The following is an 18,728-nucleotide window of genomic DNA, read 5'->3' as shown; positions in this document are numbered from 1 at the left end:
TTTTTCATTACATCCTTCAAGACAGTAGCTAAATATTTCTAAATAGTTAGTCTTCAGGTAGGAATCCCATATTACGCTTTAGGTCTTGTAGTCAGCAAAGTTAAAAGCATGCTTTCTTACCACTATCTAGCCTTTTTTCCATGTACCTTTTCACAATATCATAAAGTAATATGATAAAGTACAATACAGTATGAGGTACTAATTTTTCATATTGGAAAAAAAGGTTGATCAGTGGCCCAAATCAATATGAGACTGGTCAAGAGTCTCAACTATTCCCGTCGCCTCAAAATGGAAAGTAAAGTTACTTGTAAATGTAAAGGTGCAAGTGTTTTTTTAAGTGATACCAAAGAAGAAGAACATTTTGTTGTAAAAGAGATTCACATTTGTTTTACTTTTTTTCCCTTTAATATAAACTTTGTTCATGTTAGTTCATGTCTGTGCAAGCCATCATAAAGAAAAAAAAGAACATGTGCACAGTAAGTAAAATAGTGCCCATAAAAACTTGCCCCTGTAATATGGAAAATGTCAACAAGGTGGGATATGGAAACAGTTTATTATGCCAAATATTCATGAAAAAACATGTTTATTATTTACTACAATCACACACACACACACTCAATAACCTGCTTGAGTTATTAGTATGGTGCAGTGGTGGCTCAGCGGTTTTGATGACAGGGTTGTGGGTTCAGTACCTGGGCCTTGAGCGAGGCTCTTCACCCTGTCTGCTCCCTGCCCGCTGCTCCAGGCACACACACTCACTGGAGTGTATGTGTGTGTGTTCACTGCACAGATGGGTTAAAGGCCAGATTCCATCTGACACAAATGGTGATTATGCTTGTCTTGTCTTAATGTACAACAGCAGCAGAGTGAGAAGTGTCCTCCCCTCCCCTCTCCTCGCTTCCGTTTGCCTGGTGTTCATATCAAAGCTGTATTTAACCTAGCTGGTGTTTTAACGTTGTTGGGACAGAACGGCACGTGTGATGGAAGTCAGGTAGCACTATGAGCGCGCGGCCCTCAGCCAATCACTGCGAGAGCTCCGGCGATGGTGGGCGGTACGCTGCGGACCTAGACGGCTCACTTTCCCACCGACTAGCGAGCGGCCACCCGCAGCCAACACGCTTGATCCTTACACCTCTGCTAAAAGGAACCAAACCCGCGGACTCTTTAAGAATAACGTTTATTTCCATCTAACCTTCATCCATGCGATTCTTCAGGCTTACCTTCAAGTGCTTTGTCGACTGCTTCTGAGAGTCCCTCACTGGCTACTGCTTGCTACGTACCGAAAATATTCCATCTTGAACTTTACCCTAACGAAAAAGAAACATTTTGAAAATATCAACGTTATCGAGACAACAACACCCCCCCAAAAAAACAACGGAAAAGGCGCGGCATTTTTAAACGCTCGTGGTACATCAAACCGTTATTAGAAAATAGGGCTAGCCCCGCTGCTAGCCGCTGCTCAGCATGACGCCAGAACTGGGAGACCATGTCCAAAGTAAGGATACATTTCTGAATTAATTATCCACGCATTGTATCTGTAAGCTTATGTAGCTACCTGTCTGGCTGTCCACCTAGCAGTCCACCTGTCTCAGTTACTGCAGCCTCCACTGTACATCACTATTCTCCTCAGTCTTAATGTTTGCTTATAGGCTAATGTCCTGTACACCAGTGAATCTTGCACTGTGGCTTTGCTTCTCATAATTCGTTCAGGCCAGAGGCTTCCCCGTCCTCATGACGTTTATATCCATCCTAACATTAGCTAAAATGAACAGGTTGTCCAGTAAAAAAATAAAAGTCCTCTCTAACATGTATTTACACACCGGTGTCTATTGGATTTGACTTTCAGTTTCAGTTCCAGGGGTTTTACAAACATTTATGAATTACAGATTGTTTTATTATTATATTTTCATAGGCTCAGAAGTAATTGGGCAAATCAGCGTAATTCAACATATAAATAGTATTTTATAATGCTTGGATGTAAGTCACACCAGTGACTGCCTGGATTTTGGAACCCCTGAGATGCTTTGCCAGGCCTTTACTGCTGCTGCTTTTAGTTGCTGCTTGTTCGTAGGTCTTTCTGCCTTCAGTAAATAAAAAATAACATGGTTTATTGGACTAAGATGGACTTTGATTTTGAAAAATGTTGAGGACTAAGATGTTGAAGATTTTGAATAATCACCACATTAGCTCCAACTCATCCCAAAAGTACTATATAAAGTATTATTATTATTATTATTATTATTATTATGGTTTACTGGACTAAGATCAGGTAACTGCCTCTTCTGTTTAAAACATTTTCATTTTTATTGCCTTAAGATGCTCTTTGGTTGCCTTTATATGTTTAACTGACTGAGAAAGGGCAGAATGTATAGCTCTTTGCACAAAATATGTGCATTCCCATGCCATAACAGTGCCTCCACCATGTTTGACAGATGATGTGCTATTCTTCTTTTCTTTCGTTTATGGTTCAATCTGTCAAAAGAATCTTGATGGTTTCTAAACTAACTGGGGTCTTGAGTGTTACCAAGTAAACAGACTTTCATGAAGGGATCTCTTGTTTGTGGATTTTGGCAATGATGCACCTACTGTGTCGAGAGTGTTCCTGACTTGATGAACTAGATGTTGTGAAGGGCTTTTTCATCTGTGATCATCTACTTTAGTTGCGTTCCTGGTTTCATCTCAAAGTGACTGTTGAGCATGTGAAAATGGAGGGATGATGTAAAAGCGTCTGTATTTTCTACATTTTAACACACATTATTGTTAGACTCATTGAATCCTAGCTAAAAATCTACAGTTCGGTCACATTTTGATTGCTTAATTACAAATTCATTGTGGTGGCGTACAAAAATTGCCACTGTTCAAATATTTATGGAACTGACTGTATATCCTTTAGATAACTTCAGTCTAGGAATCTAGAAATGAATTGAGTGGGATAGCTGCCAGCAAATTGAAAGAGAAAAAGTTTGTGGCGTTCATTAATTAGCCTTTTTGCTTCCCTTTAGAGGATGAAGAGATGTGTCAAGAGGAAAGACAGGAGGAGGGGGAGGTGGAATACCCCCTAATTGCAGCAGACGGAGGCTGTAACGGTGAGGTGTGTGAGCTGAGTCCAGGCTCAGGGTCAGTGGATGGGTGTGCATGCGGAAGCAGAGTGTGTGTGTGTGACCCCAGGGCAGTGCTGGGTCATGCCGACAGACAGACATGGAGCAGTCAGATGGACTTTATTATGTCTTGCGTGGGCTTCGCCGTCGGCCTTGGCAACGTATGGAGATTCCCGTACCTCTGTTACAAGAATGGAGGAGGTAAGACCATGAGAAACACACACATGTACACACACACACACACACACCACTTTTCAGGCATGCACAGTAGCCTGTAAACCAAGCTAGTAATGTAAGAAAAGCATAATACTGCCATATTGCTTAGATCACCACTGGCGATCTTTAATAAGTGTTCTGTGACTATTTTGTTTATGGGGTCTAATATAATATAATATAATATAAATTACTATAATTTATCTATAAAATAAATAATATTACTGTCAAAATTATGCAAGTCAGTAGTAGTGGGCGATGTAAGGCTTCATTTGGTCTGTAGTCTGTTCTTCTTAATTACAGCAGTACAAGTGTACAACAACAGAGATGCATTCAGATGCATCACAATCAGCACAAACACTTAGTACTAATGTGTTGCTAGCAATAGTAGACTAGCACACATACGCTTTCTCCCCTAGGACCCCCTGGGCAGTTTTCTCATCTGCCTGATTAACCAGATTTTGGAGCATTGCAGTGAGAATTTGATTGCATTCAGTGACGAGCATTTATGAGGTCAAGATGTTGAATAATCATCACCCCAGCTCATCCCCAACTCATATCAAAAGTATTGGATGGGGCACCATCATTCCCCGAGAACACAGCTCAATGTGAAGGGGCTTTATACACCTCTTGACCATGCCTGGTATTTGGCATGGTGCCAATAGGTTCATGCTTATCTGCTCTGTAGTAGTCCTATTGGCAGGGAGTAGATGAGCTGTGTGTGCATTTGCAGATCTATGTCAGTAATGGGTGCGACTTAAAGTAGCTAAATGAATTCATTAGAAGAGGTGGCCACAACCAAGCTCTGTTTTTACGACACTGCAGTTTGTTTAAGTTTTGCAACTATTTCATACATACTGATTCCTTCATGTACTTTGTCATTTTGTATGCCTAAGCCAACCCTTTAGTACTCAAAACCTTTATTATATGCACAACAAAATGAAAAAGTTTTGTAGTCTTGACAATAGAATTAGCCATAAACCTGAGAAACCACCAGACGCTTAAAAAATACTATAATACAAATTTTTGGTCATACCACCCAGCACTACAAGACAGTCTTTTATTATACTGCGTAAAGGGGTCATTATTGTGGGATTCTATATTTTGTTATACTGAAATCACATATTACAATGATATTTTGTCCATTTAATGTATTCACGATCACCATTTTACTTTGTGTCCGTGTCTGCCTCTCACCTCACTCTGTCCCTTTGATTTATCTTGTGACCCTGGGATCAAGCGTCACTTTGATTTGCGGCTTGTACATACTGATATACTGAACCGTATAACACAATAATAACTTTTTGCACACTAAGGTCACCATCTCCAGTGACCTTCACTAAAGCACTGAGGCTGGGACTCCGTTAACTCCTGGAGATAAACAGCGCATATTTTAATGATATGGCCATGTTTCGTTTATCGTTTTTATCAGGTGATGTTGTTGCTATGAAATTTAGAACACTCTTTAGGCCAAAGGTTAAAGTCTTTTGCCACAAGTTGCTTTGGTTTTCTTTGCTTTGTTAAAATCTTAAACAGTGGGGACTAGTAGTAAAGTGCTTCAAAGTAGGGTCTAGGGGTCCAAGATGCAGTCTTGGGGTCCAAGATGCAGTCATTGTGAAGACTGAGCAGAATACCCAATCCCAAGTCCGTTTTCAGACATTCCTATTGTTTCTATCAGGACAATACCAGACAGTATTGGATTACTGTAAGACTACTGTAACAGTTCTTGTCTGAAATAACATAAAAAATGGTTGGAGCACAACACACCATTAAGAAAACTAAATTCGCTGATAATAAAATCTGAATAAGCTTAGTATGAAACAGTAGGCTTCTAAGTTTTAAATGACAATTTTTTGAATTACATATTGGCACTCTTAAGTACCATTTTCATTTTATTATTTTTGTGAAAGAGAAAATCTGTGGTTATGTATGTCATGTTGATGACTAGATCATTGTTATTAGGTTCAATCATATCTGGTTATATATATGATGACACACCTTGCATTTAAAAAGGTAAATCCAACCCGCCCCACCAGCTTTTTAGTTGTCAGTTATTTAGGCCACATGATCTAAAGCCCAGTTGTGAAATTATGTATACGGATTTAGTTTTTTTTATGATGGCCGGGTGGCATGGTCATTGCAGGACTTTGATCTGGAGGTATGATTCTGTAAAGTTCATAACCAGCTTTCATCACTAAGCCGATTTAAGGGCTGCAAAGAAAGCTGGTAAATTTTTAGTTTGTTGATCCTTTTAAATATTTCACCCTTTCTCATCTTATCTTGCACTCTTTTTGCGTCTTTGTCTCTCTTCCATTCTGTTCTTCTCTGTTCCTTGTTCTCAAATTCTTTCAGATATTTCTGTGTCTTCCTATTATTTCACATTCTTTTGTGTTCATCCCTTCTACCTCTCTCGTCTGCTAATTCACGTCCTTATATGGTGTTGGATTTCACAATGCTGAGAGAGAGGGAGGAAGCCTTATATCAGTCAAATACAGAAACACTGATAGGATAGCGCTCAAAACATACAGTAAAAGCAACTCGAGTGCATCTTAGGCAAAGTCATTGTTCATAAATGGCCAGTTAAAAGGGCCATAAAAGGGTCAGTTGTGTTAATTTGTCAGGTTACTTTTGAGATAAAAATGGTTACTGTCCAAATACTAATGGACATGACTGTATATAAATATAATTTAACATGCAAGCAATGTAGGAGTGGACAGTATGATATGCTATCATCAGTGAGCTACATTACAGCATAGTGTGCTTATTTGTTAGTACTTTGTAACTAGTAATTCATTGGATGTCAGATTAATTATGGCAAGATACACACAACAGATCATTCAGATTTTGCCCTATGGGTTATTGATTTCTCACATCTTTACACTCTCACCACATGGAAGTCTTGCATGTGTGTATATTTGCTGTATTTGCATTCTCATTTCTGACTCAATTTTATTTCCTGCTTTGCCAGCATGATTATGCTTTTATTGAGCATATCAGGTTGAGGTTTGTCTGTTTGTGTGCATTTGCAAGACTTGGCTTGGTGCCTGTGTGTGTGTGTGTGTGTGTGTGTGTGTGTGTGTGTGTGTGTGTGTGTGTGTGTGTGTGTGTGTATTTTGACCAGTCATGAGCTGATGTTGCCACAACAGTGGCACAACAGGGTTGCTTGCAAAGGAGACTTTGAACATTAATTGATAATGAGGTCAAAAGATGTACTTACAGCTGTCTGAGCTGTATCACGTACTGCTAGTTGTTCATGCATCCCCTTTGTCTGGTATGCTCTTATGACCAGCCGATTAGCTCTGTAGGCATGTAAATAGGTGGTGGTGACTTGCTGTGTGAGTTTCAATAGAATCACATGAACTGGTCCTAGCATTGTGCCTGTTCAGTAACACTGTGCTTGTTTGTCTGTGTGTGCACTTTAGGTGTGTTTCTCATCCCTTATGTTCTGATGGTGTTTATTGGGGGCATTCCAGTATTCTTCCTGGAGATTGCATTGGGCCAGTTCATGAAACAGGGCGGAGTCTCTGCCTGGAACATTGCCCCCCTCTTTAAAGGTACAGTGCTTGTCCGAGATCATTGTCCTAATCATGCTCTTCCTGCAGTAACAGTAGCACGAATAATTTACTAGCAATGGTTGGTAATGAAATGAAGTACACAAAGTAGACAAAGAATAGATCAGTATAGATGATCTGCAGATGTCCACGGTTTTATCAGGTGAAATTCTGATTCTCAGCTGGGTTAGGGTTAGGAATAGAACCAGTAAAACTAGGTTTATGACTAGGATGAGGATTAGGTTTAGGTTTTGGGTTGACATTGGTAAAGATTAGGTGAGGGTTTGAAACTATTACATATAAACTCAGTATCTCCAAAGCATCTAAAGTGTACATCCAAATAGTTTTCCACATGACCTCTGACTGTCAGCCCATCACAGAACATATCCAAACAATTTATGTTTGTATGTGTAGTAGGGCTGCAACAAACAATGAATAATCACTCGATTATTAAACTGAATAATTCTGATTATAAGTCACTCAGTTACCAAATAATTCTTATGTAGCTGTCAGCGTTTAAATGTAGCTTGAGGGCAATAAAGATAAATACCTGGTTTAAAAAGACACTGTTTTAATAAACTTTTCTGCTCATATAAGAGATAAATAAAACTATATTTTGTTGTTCCTGTCAAATTTCAAAAAACCAAGGCTGGGCAAAGTAGCAGCAGTAAAATATAACAAAATGAAACCAGATGTTCCTTAATCTGTTTCTCATAATTCTTCGTAGTAAAAAGACAAAATGGACACAATCTCATTCTCTGGCCAGAGCCACATCAATCCTCCAGTGCTCTCAGCATTACCAGCAAGCTGATTTTTGTTAAAGGGCGGGAATCCGTACCCATCAAGCTTGATCGGCTCTTTTTGTTAAAGAGTGGGAATGTGTGAGTACTAGGACGTCTCTGGTCTACTTTCTCCTTTTTGATAACAGTCCTGCACCTCACACAAATGGAACTCTGCTCTGCACTCCCACACTAGAGCGATAGATGTGTGGCTGTGTTGCCTTCTGCCTCAGTTCTGTCCACATGCTCTGTTCATGTGACACACAGCTGCTCAGTCTGTGTTTCCACTGCAGCTCTGTGTCCAGATTTAGGCAATTATTACTGTAGAAATTAACAGCAGCAGTAAAACTGTATTTTACACTGTCATAACTAAACTTTGGCTTTCAATACGTGGTTCAAATTGTAAAACAATAGATAGAAAATTGGCAGCTTCGGGCAGCGACCAAATTATAGCCATGAAGTCACATTCCTTCTAATGTTGCACTGCTTAATTACCTTTCAGTGTAAAAATATCAAAAGTCAGGATAAATGTTTGCCATCTATTATTTGCCTTATCTTTTCACTTCTCTCTCTCTCTCTCTCTCTTTCTCTCTCTTTCTCTCTCTCTCTCTCTCTTCTCTTCTCTTTTTTTTTTCTTTCTCTTTTTCCAGGGCTAGGCTTGGCGTCCATGGTAATTGTGTTTTTCTGTAACACCTATTACATCATGATCCTGGCGTGGGGTTTGTACTTCCTAGTTCACTCCTTCACTTTCCATCTACCCTGGGCCTCCTGTAGCCATGAATGGAACACACCTAACTGCACACTCAACTTCAGCCAGGCCTGCTCCAATAACACGTTCCTCACATCCTCTTCTTTCTCATCCCCAACACTTAACGACTCCTCCCTTGACCTAAATGGCAGCTGCTTGGAGCCTGAAGGCATGCGCTCACCTGTCATGGAATTCTGGGAGTAAGAGTTCTTTTAAGGCTTCTTTTTTGTAACTGCACAGTTTGCATCTCATAAATCTAGAGTATTACAGAACGATGTTTCAGCAACGCATACTGAATATGCTGTGTAACATTTGCAACAGTATATGCCAGATTTTTGTATACAGTGTATTACATTACTGTGCCAAATCAGTGTCCTAAAAACGAGCTATACATCTAACGTCATAAGGGTTACTCTTGTCAGAATCATAATTGATGTATTGATCACATACACTATAAGTACACAATACAAACACACAGCTACAAAGAGCATGACGGACTATACCGTGCTTTTTCTCTCTTTCTTTTTCAGACGGAAGGTCCTGCGTCTGTCTCATGGGTTGGATGAGATGGGTGAGATCAACATCCATATGGTGCTCTGCCTGCTGGCCACCTGGTTCATCGTGTATTTCTGCATCTGGAAGGGTGTCAAGTTCACTGGCAAAGTAAGAACAGCTGTACATGTTCCTTCAACAGCATTCATTTGTTCACCTTATAGAGACCAGTCATCCATTTGGGCATCTGCAAGTGTACTAGGTGAATGGTTTGCTTTTTAAGAGAATTTAGTTCGTTTAGTTAAGCCGTAATAATAATTCAAAATAAAAACCATACCAGCAAGGCTTCTTGTTAAAGAAGGTCAAAGGTGCTTTGGTTCACAGTAACACTCATACACCAGAACACAAACTCAAGGAGTGTTTGAGTTACATTTTTCATTTGACCATGGAAATGCAGAAATCAAAGGTTTTTAAGCTCGGGGCCCCAAGGGTGGTTGGTGGGTGTTAAGCTGATTATTGGCTATGTGAATGTGTGTAATTGCATGCCTTTTGTCTCTAAGTCAGGAGAAATATTTCTAATTTTCCATTCTAAGAAATAGGGTGTATGCTGTGTTTATCTTTTAAAACACAGCAGTGATTAGTGTACATGTGATACACTGTTAAGGCTGCTGCCAGACAAATTTAATCCTGGTTAAACTTTGTGAAACCACAAAGAATTTTGGTAGGTGCTTATGCACATATTCTTATTTTGTGTGTGTGTTTGTGTTTGTGTGTATGTGTGTCTGTGAAAACCTAGGTTGTGTATTTCACAGCTCTCTTCCCATATGTGGTGCTGGTGATCCTGTTTTTCCATGGAATCTCATTGCCAGGAGCTGTCACTGGAATCATTTACTATATAAAACCAGACTGGAGCAAACTCAAAGACGCACAAGTCAGTTTGTTTGTTTGTGTGTGTGTACAATATTTACATGTCATCCAATACAATTGAATTATTGTGTTAATGAAAAAGGTGATGATGATGATGATAATAATGTTAATCTTGTTAGGTATGGATTGATGCAGCCACACAGATCTTCTACTCTTATGCTATTGGTCTGGGAGCATTAACAGCTTTGGGGAGCTACAACCGCTTCAACAACAACTGCTACCAGTGAATAATTATTTTTCATGATTATGGCTGCTGTTTTAGGTAACGCTTTTAGATATACACACATGCTCTCGAATGGGCATGCTGGGTATTAATGGGAACAGTACTGCTGTGCCTTCTGTTTAGGATATTGTATTTGTGAAGAACTTTGCTTGCAGTTCTACCACCACTCCCGACTGTGATTTTGACCCATAGTTTTTTTTTTTTTTTTTATCTGAGCTGTAGTGGCTCTTAAGAAAAACATTTCAGTGTACTTTTTCTTTTTCTCTGTAACTTTGTGTGTGGAATGCTCAACATCACAATCATGAATTGTGTTTTATAAATCATTAAACACCGCATAGAGTGTATAGGCTATGTGTACTCTAACACCACACCAACCTAATCAAAAACAGCTAGAAACAATAGATATCTGGATGCAGAAGCTACATTTGTATTAGTTATGTATGTATATTATTTTTATATGAATCTGCTAATCTCATATTTGTTACTCTTCAGTGCAGACATGCATGCATCCCATCTTAAAATTCTGGGTGCACGTTTTTGTGAACTATATGCAACAATGTCTCTGAATGTATCTGAAAGTATTACATTAGTATTAGTACAAAGTTGGGGTTAAACAGCAACCAGCACTTTCATTAAAGTCAAAAAACATAGACATACACAAAATGCACGTACAGTTTAGTTTTTTTGTATAGTTTAGTTTCTTTGATTTCTGTGTCAACATGATATAGAACTGTGGGTGCTTCTGACAAAAACCGCTTTTTATTACATCCACGGTAACACTAGGATTTAGCACAGCTTAATTTCTTCTGTGCAGGCTTAGAGAATATATGTGCAATGCGTGGTACGTCTGTGTGTATGCTGTATTACCAGTTAGCTGGTTTTAGTCCCCCCCCCCACTTAGATCCCAACGTAATCCCACTCTCCTCTTCTCTCTCTTTCTCTCATTCTCTTTACCTCTCCAGGGATGCATTTGTCCTGGCTCTTATAAACAGTGGGACCAGTGTTTTTGCCGGGTTCGTGGTCTTTTCTGTTCTTGGATTCATGGCCGCTGAACAGGGTGTTGACATCAGTAAAGTAGCTGAGAGTGGTGAGCCTCCTGTTTCTCCTTTACTCCCTTTGATTCCATTTATTTGACGGGGACAGTGCTCATTAATCAACAGAAACGTTATGTGATGCAAACCAGGTGATGCAAATTTCAAAGCTTTATAAATACTCCTCAAACCTTGTCTCGGTCAGCAATCCGCAGGCATTGGCCCCCTTAAGCAGCTGCCTAGCCCTCTGAAGGAGCAGGAGAAAGCTATAAAAAAAAACAGCAAGGTTTTTATGTAGTCATTTCCTGGTCTTCTTGAAATGATGGAGGTCAGGTTGAGGTCTTTCAGAGAATTGCTAGAAAGGCAACTCAAACCCCATGTTTCACTGCAAAACCTTTAGATAGATTGAACAGACTATGTAGTCATCAGGAGAAAACCTTCTCTGCATCTTTACAATACAATTCAGCATTTTTTTTGCTTATTTTTGCTCTTTGCTGGCTACAAAAAGCTTTTACAAGCTGTGATACTTGCCAAAGTGTACTGACAATGCAGGATGCCCAAACCTTTGCTTTTGGAAATGGAAATAAACAAAATCTTGCTTAACTCTTCGGAGCAGATAAACATGAACCTATTGGCACAATGTCTAATGCCAGGCATGGGTTAGAGGGGTATAAAGTTGTAATCTCTGGAGTGATGGTGCTCCATTCCATTCTTTTGGGATGAGGTGGGGTATTGGATCATCTAACATCCTGACCTCACTATCACTCTTGTCACTGAATGTAAGCAAATCCTTAACTCAGTGCTCCTCCAAAATCTAGTATGACACCTTCCCTGGACAGTAGAGATAGTTAATTCAACAAATAAAAGAAAAGCAGGATAAACTCTTAACTAAAAAAACTTTTTAATGCATTTGATTTTGGCCCAATGAATGAGCAGGTGTCATAATACTTTTGTCTATGGTGTGTGTCTGTGTGTGTGTGTGTGTGTGTGTGTGTGTGTGTGTGTAGTATAACTATGTCTCTCACTCTTTCACTCTCACTTCTGGTCTCACAGGTCCTGGGTTGGCGTTTATCGCCTATCCTAAAGCAGTTACTCTCATGCCCATAGCTCCTCTGTGGGCTGTGCTTTTCTTCATCATGCTGCTGGTTCTGGGACTGGATAGCCAGGTAAGGCCACATGCAGTCCTTGTTTGGAACAGCCTCTGACACAGCAGCACATAGACACATCTTTAATAGACAGAAACAGGAATATGCTAAAAGGATTTTTTTGTTTGTTTATTTTTTTAGCACATTTAAATATATACATACATACTATGTCATGTTTATGTACAAGATGCTTTTGGTAGCCATCAGATAAGTTTCTGGCAGAATTCTGAATTCAGAAAGTCTGGATGACTTCTTGTGACATGATGGCCTTTTCTCTAGCACTGGTAGCATTGAGTGATTGAGTCTGGACTGGAGGCAAGAAAAGACAACATTTTATGATAGAATTGACATTATCAATGTTGTCTGCCTGCATGAAACTTAAAAGAATTGGTCGATGGTCACAATTAAGCTATTTTGAATGTTGATCATGCTGAGAATTTGTCTTGTTGTCTCCCAGCTTGGCTCAACAAAAAAAAGCGAAATGGTGCCGCAGACACAGTGGATGAATACTTTTAAAATTAGTTTTTTACATTTTAAATGTTTTATGTTTTTAAACTGTTAAATTTTAAGGCTCGACACGTTTAGGCTCCTGGAATGTCTTTTCTAAACAAGAGTGTCTACAAAGTAATTAGGACAAATTTGTGTGTCTGTTTTATTCCAGGCGTGTGTCTACAAAATGTTTAATATGTGTGCTTTCATTGAAAGGAGTTCTATGAGAAGAGGAGTGGTTTTCTTTAAATGCATTTTAACTCATTAAGTATGCAATTGATATGAAAATGGAATGCAGTGGTTAGAAGTCACTCAGTAAGTACTGAAGTAAGTAGTAAACTTAGAAAATGAAAATATCCTATCTTTGCCTCTTTGTCTGTTTATCAGTTTGTGGGCGTGGAAGGTTTCATCACAGGGCTGCTAGACATGCTCCCCCCAAAGTCCTACTTAAGTTCTGTACGCCGAGAGGTTGTCGTGGCAATATGCTGCATCGCCTGCTTTCTCATCGACCTCTCCATGGTGACTGAGGTAGGCCAGAGGAAGAGCATCAAACTTTGAGAACAGACTATATGTTGACTCATACTCATAATGTGATGTCATTTTATTTATTTCTTACTCTGTATTTCATGTATGTATTCATGTATCTCTGTTTAAGTTTCCATTTTTCCAATATTATTAGCACTATGGGTCATCTATTTTCTCTCTCTTTCTCACTCACTCTCACTGTAGGGAGGGATGTATGTGTTCCAGCTCTTTGACTATTATTCAGCTAGTGGGATTACGCTCCTGTGGCAGGCATTCTGGGAGTGTGTGGTGGTGGCATGGGTATATGGTAAGAGACCACAGTCACAGTAAAGAAAATGTTGTTTTGTGCACGGCTCATCAAAAACCAAAACTGTCTGATGTTCTCGGCAAGTAAAGCACACATTTCAAGTTCATATTATGATCAGCCTAGCATACAACATTAAGATTACCCATTAAGCACTGGCAAATTTTAAATGCATTTGTCTAGAACATCATTAAACTACTACAGCCCACCAGATGTTGCAGGCACAAATGCTATTACTAATTTTGATCATACAGATGCGCCACGAATTGAGGAATATCTATGAACTCATTTTATAATTAGCTTTAATCAGACTGTACACAACTTGAATGAATAAGAGCCATTGTAAGCAAACTGAATAAGGTGCCTGGAACCATAACTGATGAGGAGTGTTTAGAAGTGCAGAAGCTTCATCATGTCTACGACTCAGAATAAAGGTTGTACTTTTTGAATTATCAGTAGTAAAACTTCACCTTCACTCTCTTTTCTTTGCAGGGGCTGATCGTTTCATGGATGATGTGGCACGTATGATTGGTTATCGCCCTCGGCCATATATGAAATGGTGTTGGTCCTACATCACACCATTAGTGTGTATGGTAGGTGTCATTTTTCAACTCTTAACTGCTGTACAATTTGTGTGTGTAAGGGACACTACCACAAGCAAGGTTAAACCATTTACCAGTGTGATTAGATCCTAATTCAAGTGCCTCCAAGAAAAAGAGATCACAATTAAACAAATGACACAAAAATATTTAAATATAGTTTTTACAAAATGACCCCACATATGACCCCACATATCTTTGTCAGAAAAAGTATGTAACAGGTAGGGTTGGGCGGTATAACGGTTGCACCTCATACTGCAGTATTATGCGCATTTAAAAGAGCCACAGAGTGGGGGTGCTGTTGGAGCTCACTAATTGGTGATGTCACACTCTGAAAACAGGTGGGAAATAAACAAGCCCACCCTAGTTGTTATTGAGACCAATCAAACCTGGATATCAAATGTACCTAAAAGCAGTTAAAAACACTCCTTTATCTAGTGTGCTAGCTGTCTACAAGTCCAAACACGGCAGAACCTGTCTCAATTTGCCTTTCTGTTTCTCCTAACACCAGTTGCTCGACTTCACTCTTACACAGTTTTTATAGTTGCTTTGCGTTACTTGCACAATTTACAACCCCTGACTCCCAGTCCCCGGTAATATAGTTTTCCGCTGTAATACTTTGAGATGGTATGACGGTGTGAAAAAGTGCATACCGCCAAACCCTAGTAACAGATGATCAATTGTGCACAATGTGTTGGAGGAATTTCTCTGTAAGGAGGCATAGCTCAACTTTGTAGATTTCTGGTACAATCCAGAATTCAAAAGTTCAGCAATGTAATGGGAAGCTATCTTGGCCCCAAGGCAGCAAAGCAGCCCTAAACTATTACACCACCAGCCCCAGTTGGCACAAGGTTCTTATGTTGAAATGCATAACGCTTTTTATTCAAACCAAGAAGTTCCTGTTTTGGATTCATCTGTCCACAGAACGTTCTTACCACAGGCTTCTGCCTCATCAGTGTTTGCTTCTTGGAAAATTAAGAGTGTTGCTGAATTTCCTCCATTTGTATATTGTCCTGTAGAGTACCATTTTGTGGTAAAATACATATTCCACATTTATATTGCTTACAATGCAACTAGCTACTATTAGGGATGTCCAGTTTTTAACTTTCTTCTGGCAGAGGACCCTCTGATGTCCTCTAGGTGCAGTTATTATGAAAATGTCACGACAGGAACACATAGAACTTTGTGAGAAATAGTAGGTTTTTTGATGTTATTTTCTTTAGGTATTTTTTTGTTTGTTTTAAAAAATATATATATTTATATAAAAAATACATTTGTAATGTGTCATCTGATTATAATATGTTTAGGGAATAAATTACCACTAAAAACAAATCTTGAAATCTTTATTGACATAACTATTTGGTACATCTAGAAAATGTCCAAAACACATCAACCCCACCCTTTAAATTTACTCATACTCCTAAAAGTTCACATTTTGTTCCTATAATCGTATTGAAAGGTTTCACAACATTTCTGGTGTTTGTTCGTATTTGTTTTTCAGGGAGTGTTCCTGTTTCATGTAGTAAACTATAAACGCTTGGTGTATAATGGGGTGTATGTGTATCCATGGTGGGGCGAGACAGTAGGTTGGGCTCTGGCACTCTCATCAATGCTCTGTATCCCCCTAACCGTCCTTTACAAAATCTTACACTGCAAAGGTTCCCTTGTAGAGGTGAGTGTGTGTGTGTGTGTGTGTGTGTGTGTGTTTCTCTGTGTGTGTTTTGATTCAGCTTTTGTAAGGAAATTGTAGTATAACAGGGTAATCTTATATAATATGGTAAACATACCTATTAAACTTGCATATTAATTAAGCACACTACCATCTTTAAGCTCAAATTTCGTAAATAAAAAGGTGTGTTACCTTATTCCATCAAAATTAAGATGAATATTATTGTATTTTAATTTTAACATCACTTATGGGCTAATAGGTATGCTTACCCTAACCTCTAAAGCTTGAAAAGTTAGAACCACTCGTTGGAACCACTGGAAGCAGGGAACATGGGGAAAGCTTAAGAATCTGATCCACTTAGACAATGGCAAAATTGTGATTGCTAGATGACTGGGTCAGAAAATATCTCCAAAAAGGCAGCTGGGGTGTATGCGGTGGTCAGTACCTACCAAAAGTGTTCCAAGTAAGAACAAAGAACATGACCCATGTCCACCACCGAAAGTATCTACAGTGAACATATGAGCCTTAGAACTGGAGCATGGACCTTTGTTGCTTTGGCATCCACATTCCCCATATCTTAATCCTATTGAGCGTCCATGGTATGCAATTATTACTGTCCAATCTGAGGCCCCACCATGCAGCTCAGAGGACCTAAAGGATCTGCTGCTAATGTGCTAGATACTACAGAACACTTTTAGAGGTCTTGAGGAGTCCATACCTCGATGAGTTGTTTTGATGGCACAAGGGTTACATTAGGCGAATGGCTTTGATGTTATGGCTGATCTGTATGTCTCACCTCATCTTTTTGTATCTCCTTAGCGTTGGCAGCACCTCACTACGCCCATTTGGGGGAGACATCACCTTGAGTTCTTTCCACCTGAGACAGAAGTCAAACTGCTGCCCAATAATGAATCAAGTAAAAACACACTTTTGTATGAGACGGTCATATAAAACCCTAACAGTGTGAACACACGACTAGCAAGCAAAATTTATTTGATACTCTGAGTTAATGTGCACTCAGTCTTGAAGTGTTTAACCAAACCACTTAAAATTCACATCACAGTATTGTTAAGTGAGTTCAAACAGACATAGTCACTCGCATAGTGCTTCCATTGAACCAGTAGTATGTCCAGTCCGACATTCTTGTTCCAACACTAAACACTTTGAGCTGTTTTGAGCACAGTTTAATTTAACTTCATCTCACAGGCACCACATATTAATTACAATTAATTAATTACAGGTTAATTACAGTTTTAAGACACCTAGTATACCATGCTGAGCAGGAGTGGAAAATAATCCTCCAGCTAAAGTATCTGGCTTGTTGCAGCTTCTGCAGTTAAATCGTCATGTATAGAGTTGTCATTCAGTCACCAACTGAACTTTATCATATTCTTTCTCTCTCTCTCTCTCTCTCTCTCTCTTGTATATCAGTATGTCACTTTTCTTCTGTCAGTGATAGTGTGAAGCACTTACCCAATGTAATGTGTTCATCCATGGGTTGTGTGTGGGTGTATATACTGTGTTGTGTATGTTGTCTTGTTCTCTAATACAGTCACTGGCATATCAAAGCAGTATTGTGTAAAATAACACCCAACAATAAAAAAAACAGACAAACAAGTAATTCACATAATTGGTGTGTCTCATGATTTATTCATTTGTGTATATATGAAGATGTATTCTAAAACTTTTCATTTTCATTTGTAATCTATATATGTCATATGTATGATTTTTTTTAATTTTCTAATTCCAACACAAATATAAAATGTACACAAAATTACAATGCTTTAAGACCATTTTGGTTGAGACACTATATTGTATATTGTGTGTGTATATATATATATATATATATATATATATATATATATATATATATATATATACACATACCCAGGGTGGGCCAATTATTTGGATACATCTTAATAAAATGGGAATGGTTGGTGATATTAACTTCCTGTTTGTGGCACATTAGTATATGGGAGGGGGAAAACTTTTTAAGATGGCTGGTGACCATGGTGGCCATTTTGAAGTCGGCCATTTTGGATCCAACTTTAGTTTTTTCAATGGTTTTAACGTAACTTAATTCTTTCATGAGTTATTTACAAGCTTCTCTTTGTTTACAGCCATTGACATGTCACAGAGGTTAACACGTGAGGAGTGGATAGAAATTGTGTTGATGTCTGGTGAACGCAGTACCCGGGTCATTGCAGCAGATTTCAATGCAAGACCATGCTACAGTTAGCAAACTGCTTGCCAAGTTTCGTGAAACTGGTTCAGTGTTGGATTTGCCAAAATGTGGACGCATGAAAACTGTCACTAATGAAGAAACATCAGTGGCTGTCCTAGCTTCATTCAGCAAGAGCTCACAGCGTAGCACTCGCCGCATGTCACTGGAGAGTGGCATCAGTCGAACATCCATTCGGCGGATATTAGCTTCTCACAAATGGCACCCTTACAAACTCTAGCTGCTGCAGCATCTCAACGAGGATGACCCAGATCGGCGCACTGAATTTGCAGAATGGGCAAAACAAAAATTGGAACAGGACCCTCAGTTTACACAGAACATTTTGTTCAGGCATTTGATGAGGCAAACTTTTATGTGAATGGTGAAGTTAACAAACAAAACCACCGCTATTGGTCTGACACTAACCCACATTGGATAGATCCCTCCAAGACTGTTGGAACACAAAAATTGATGGTATGGTGTGGAATATGGGGTACAAAGATAGTGGGGCAATTCTTCATTAATGGAAACCTCAAGGCCACTGGATATTTGAAATTGCTAAATTGCTATATGATGATGTGTTTCCCTCTTTATGCACTGAAGCTGGCACGTTCCCGAAGTTTTCCAGCAAGATGGTGCACCACCACATTATGGGTGTCAGGTCCGAGCATTCCTAGATGAACAGTTTCCTGGAAAGTGGACTGGTCGTTGTGG

The 18,728-nt window shown here is 39.1% G+C and overlaps 1 protein-coding gene across 2 annotated transcripts; it reads left to right on the top strand.

Moving 5' to 3' along the window:
• Nucleotides 1-978: 978 nt before the first annotated feature.
• On the top strand, nt 979-17,423 carry LOC140576899 (sodium- and chloride-dependent creatine transporter 1). 2 transcript variants are annotated; one of them, XM_072696595.1, is made up of 14 exons: nt 981-1,495; nt 3,003-3,299; nt 6,734-6,865; nt 8,292-8,589; nt 8,920-9,052; nt 9,678-9,812; nt 9,928-10,031; nt 10,994-11,118; nt 12,116-12,228; nt 13,084-13,224; nt 13,426-13,528; nt 14,018-14,118; nt 15,626-15,796; nt 16,613-17,423. In XM_072696595.1, the coding sequence occupies exons 1-14, from the start codon at nt 1,465-1,467 to the stop codon at nt 16,742-16,744; spliced, it is 2,016 nt and encodes a 671-aa protein (XP_072552696.1). In that variant the 5' UTR covers nt 981-1,464; the 3' UTR covers nt 16,745-17,423. The 2 variants fall into 2 exon arrangements, with proteins under 2 accessions (XP_072552697.1, XP_072552696.1); XM_072696596.1 differs by lacking the exon at nt 15,626-15,796 and having other exon boundaries at nt 979-1,495.
• Nucleotides 17,424-18,728: the final 1,305 nt, after the last annotated feature.

The sequence above is a fragment of the Salminus brasiliensis genome, chromosome 14 (assembly GCF_030463535.1).
Source record: "Salminus brasiliensis chromosome 14, fSalBra1.hap2, whole genome shotgun sequence".
Lineage (NCBI taxonomy): Eukaryota > Metazoa > Chordata > Actinopteri > Characiformes > Bryconidae > Salminus > Salminus brasiliensis.
The sequence above is the reverse complement of the archived record's forward strand: the minus strand, read 5'-3'. Positions and strand labels throughout refer to the sequence as shown.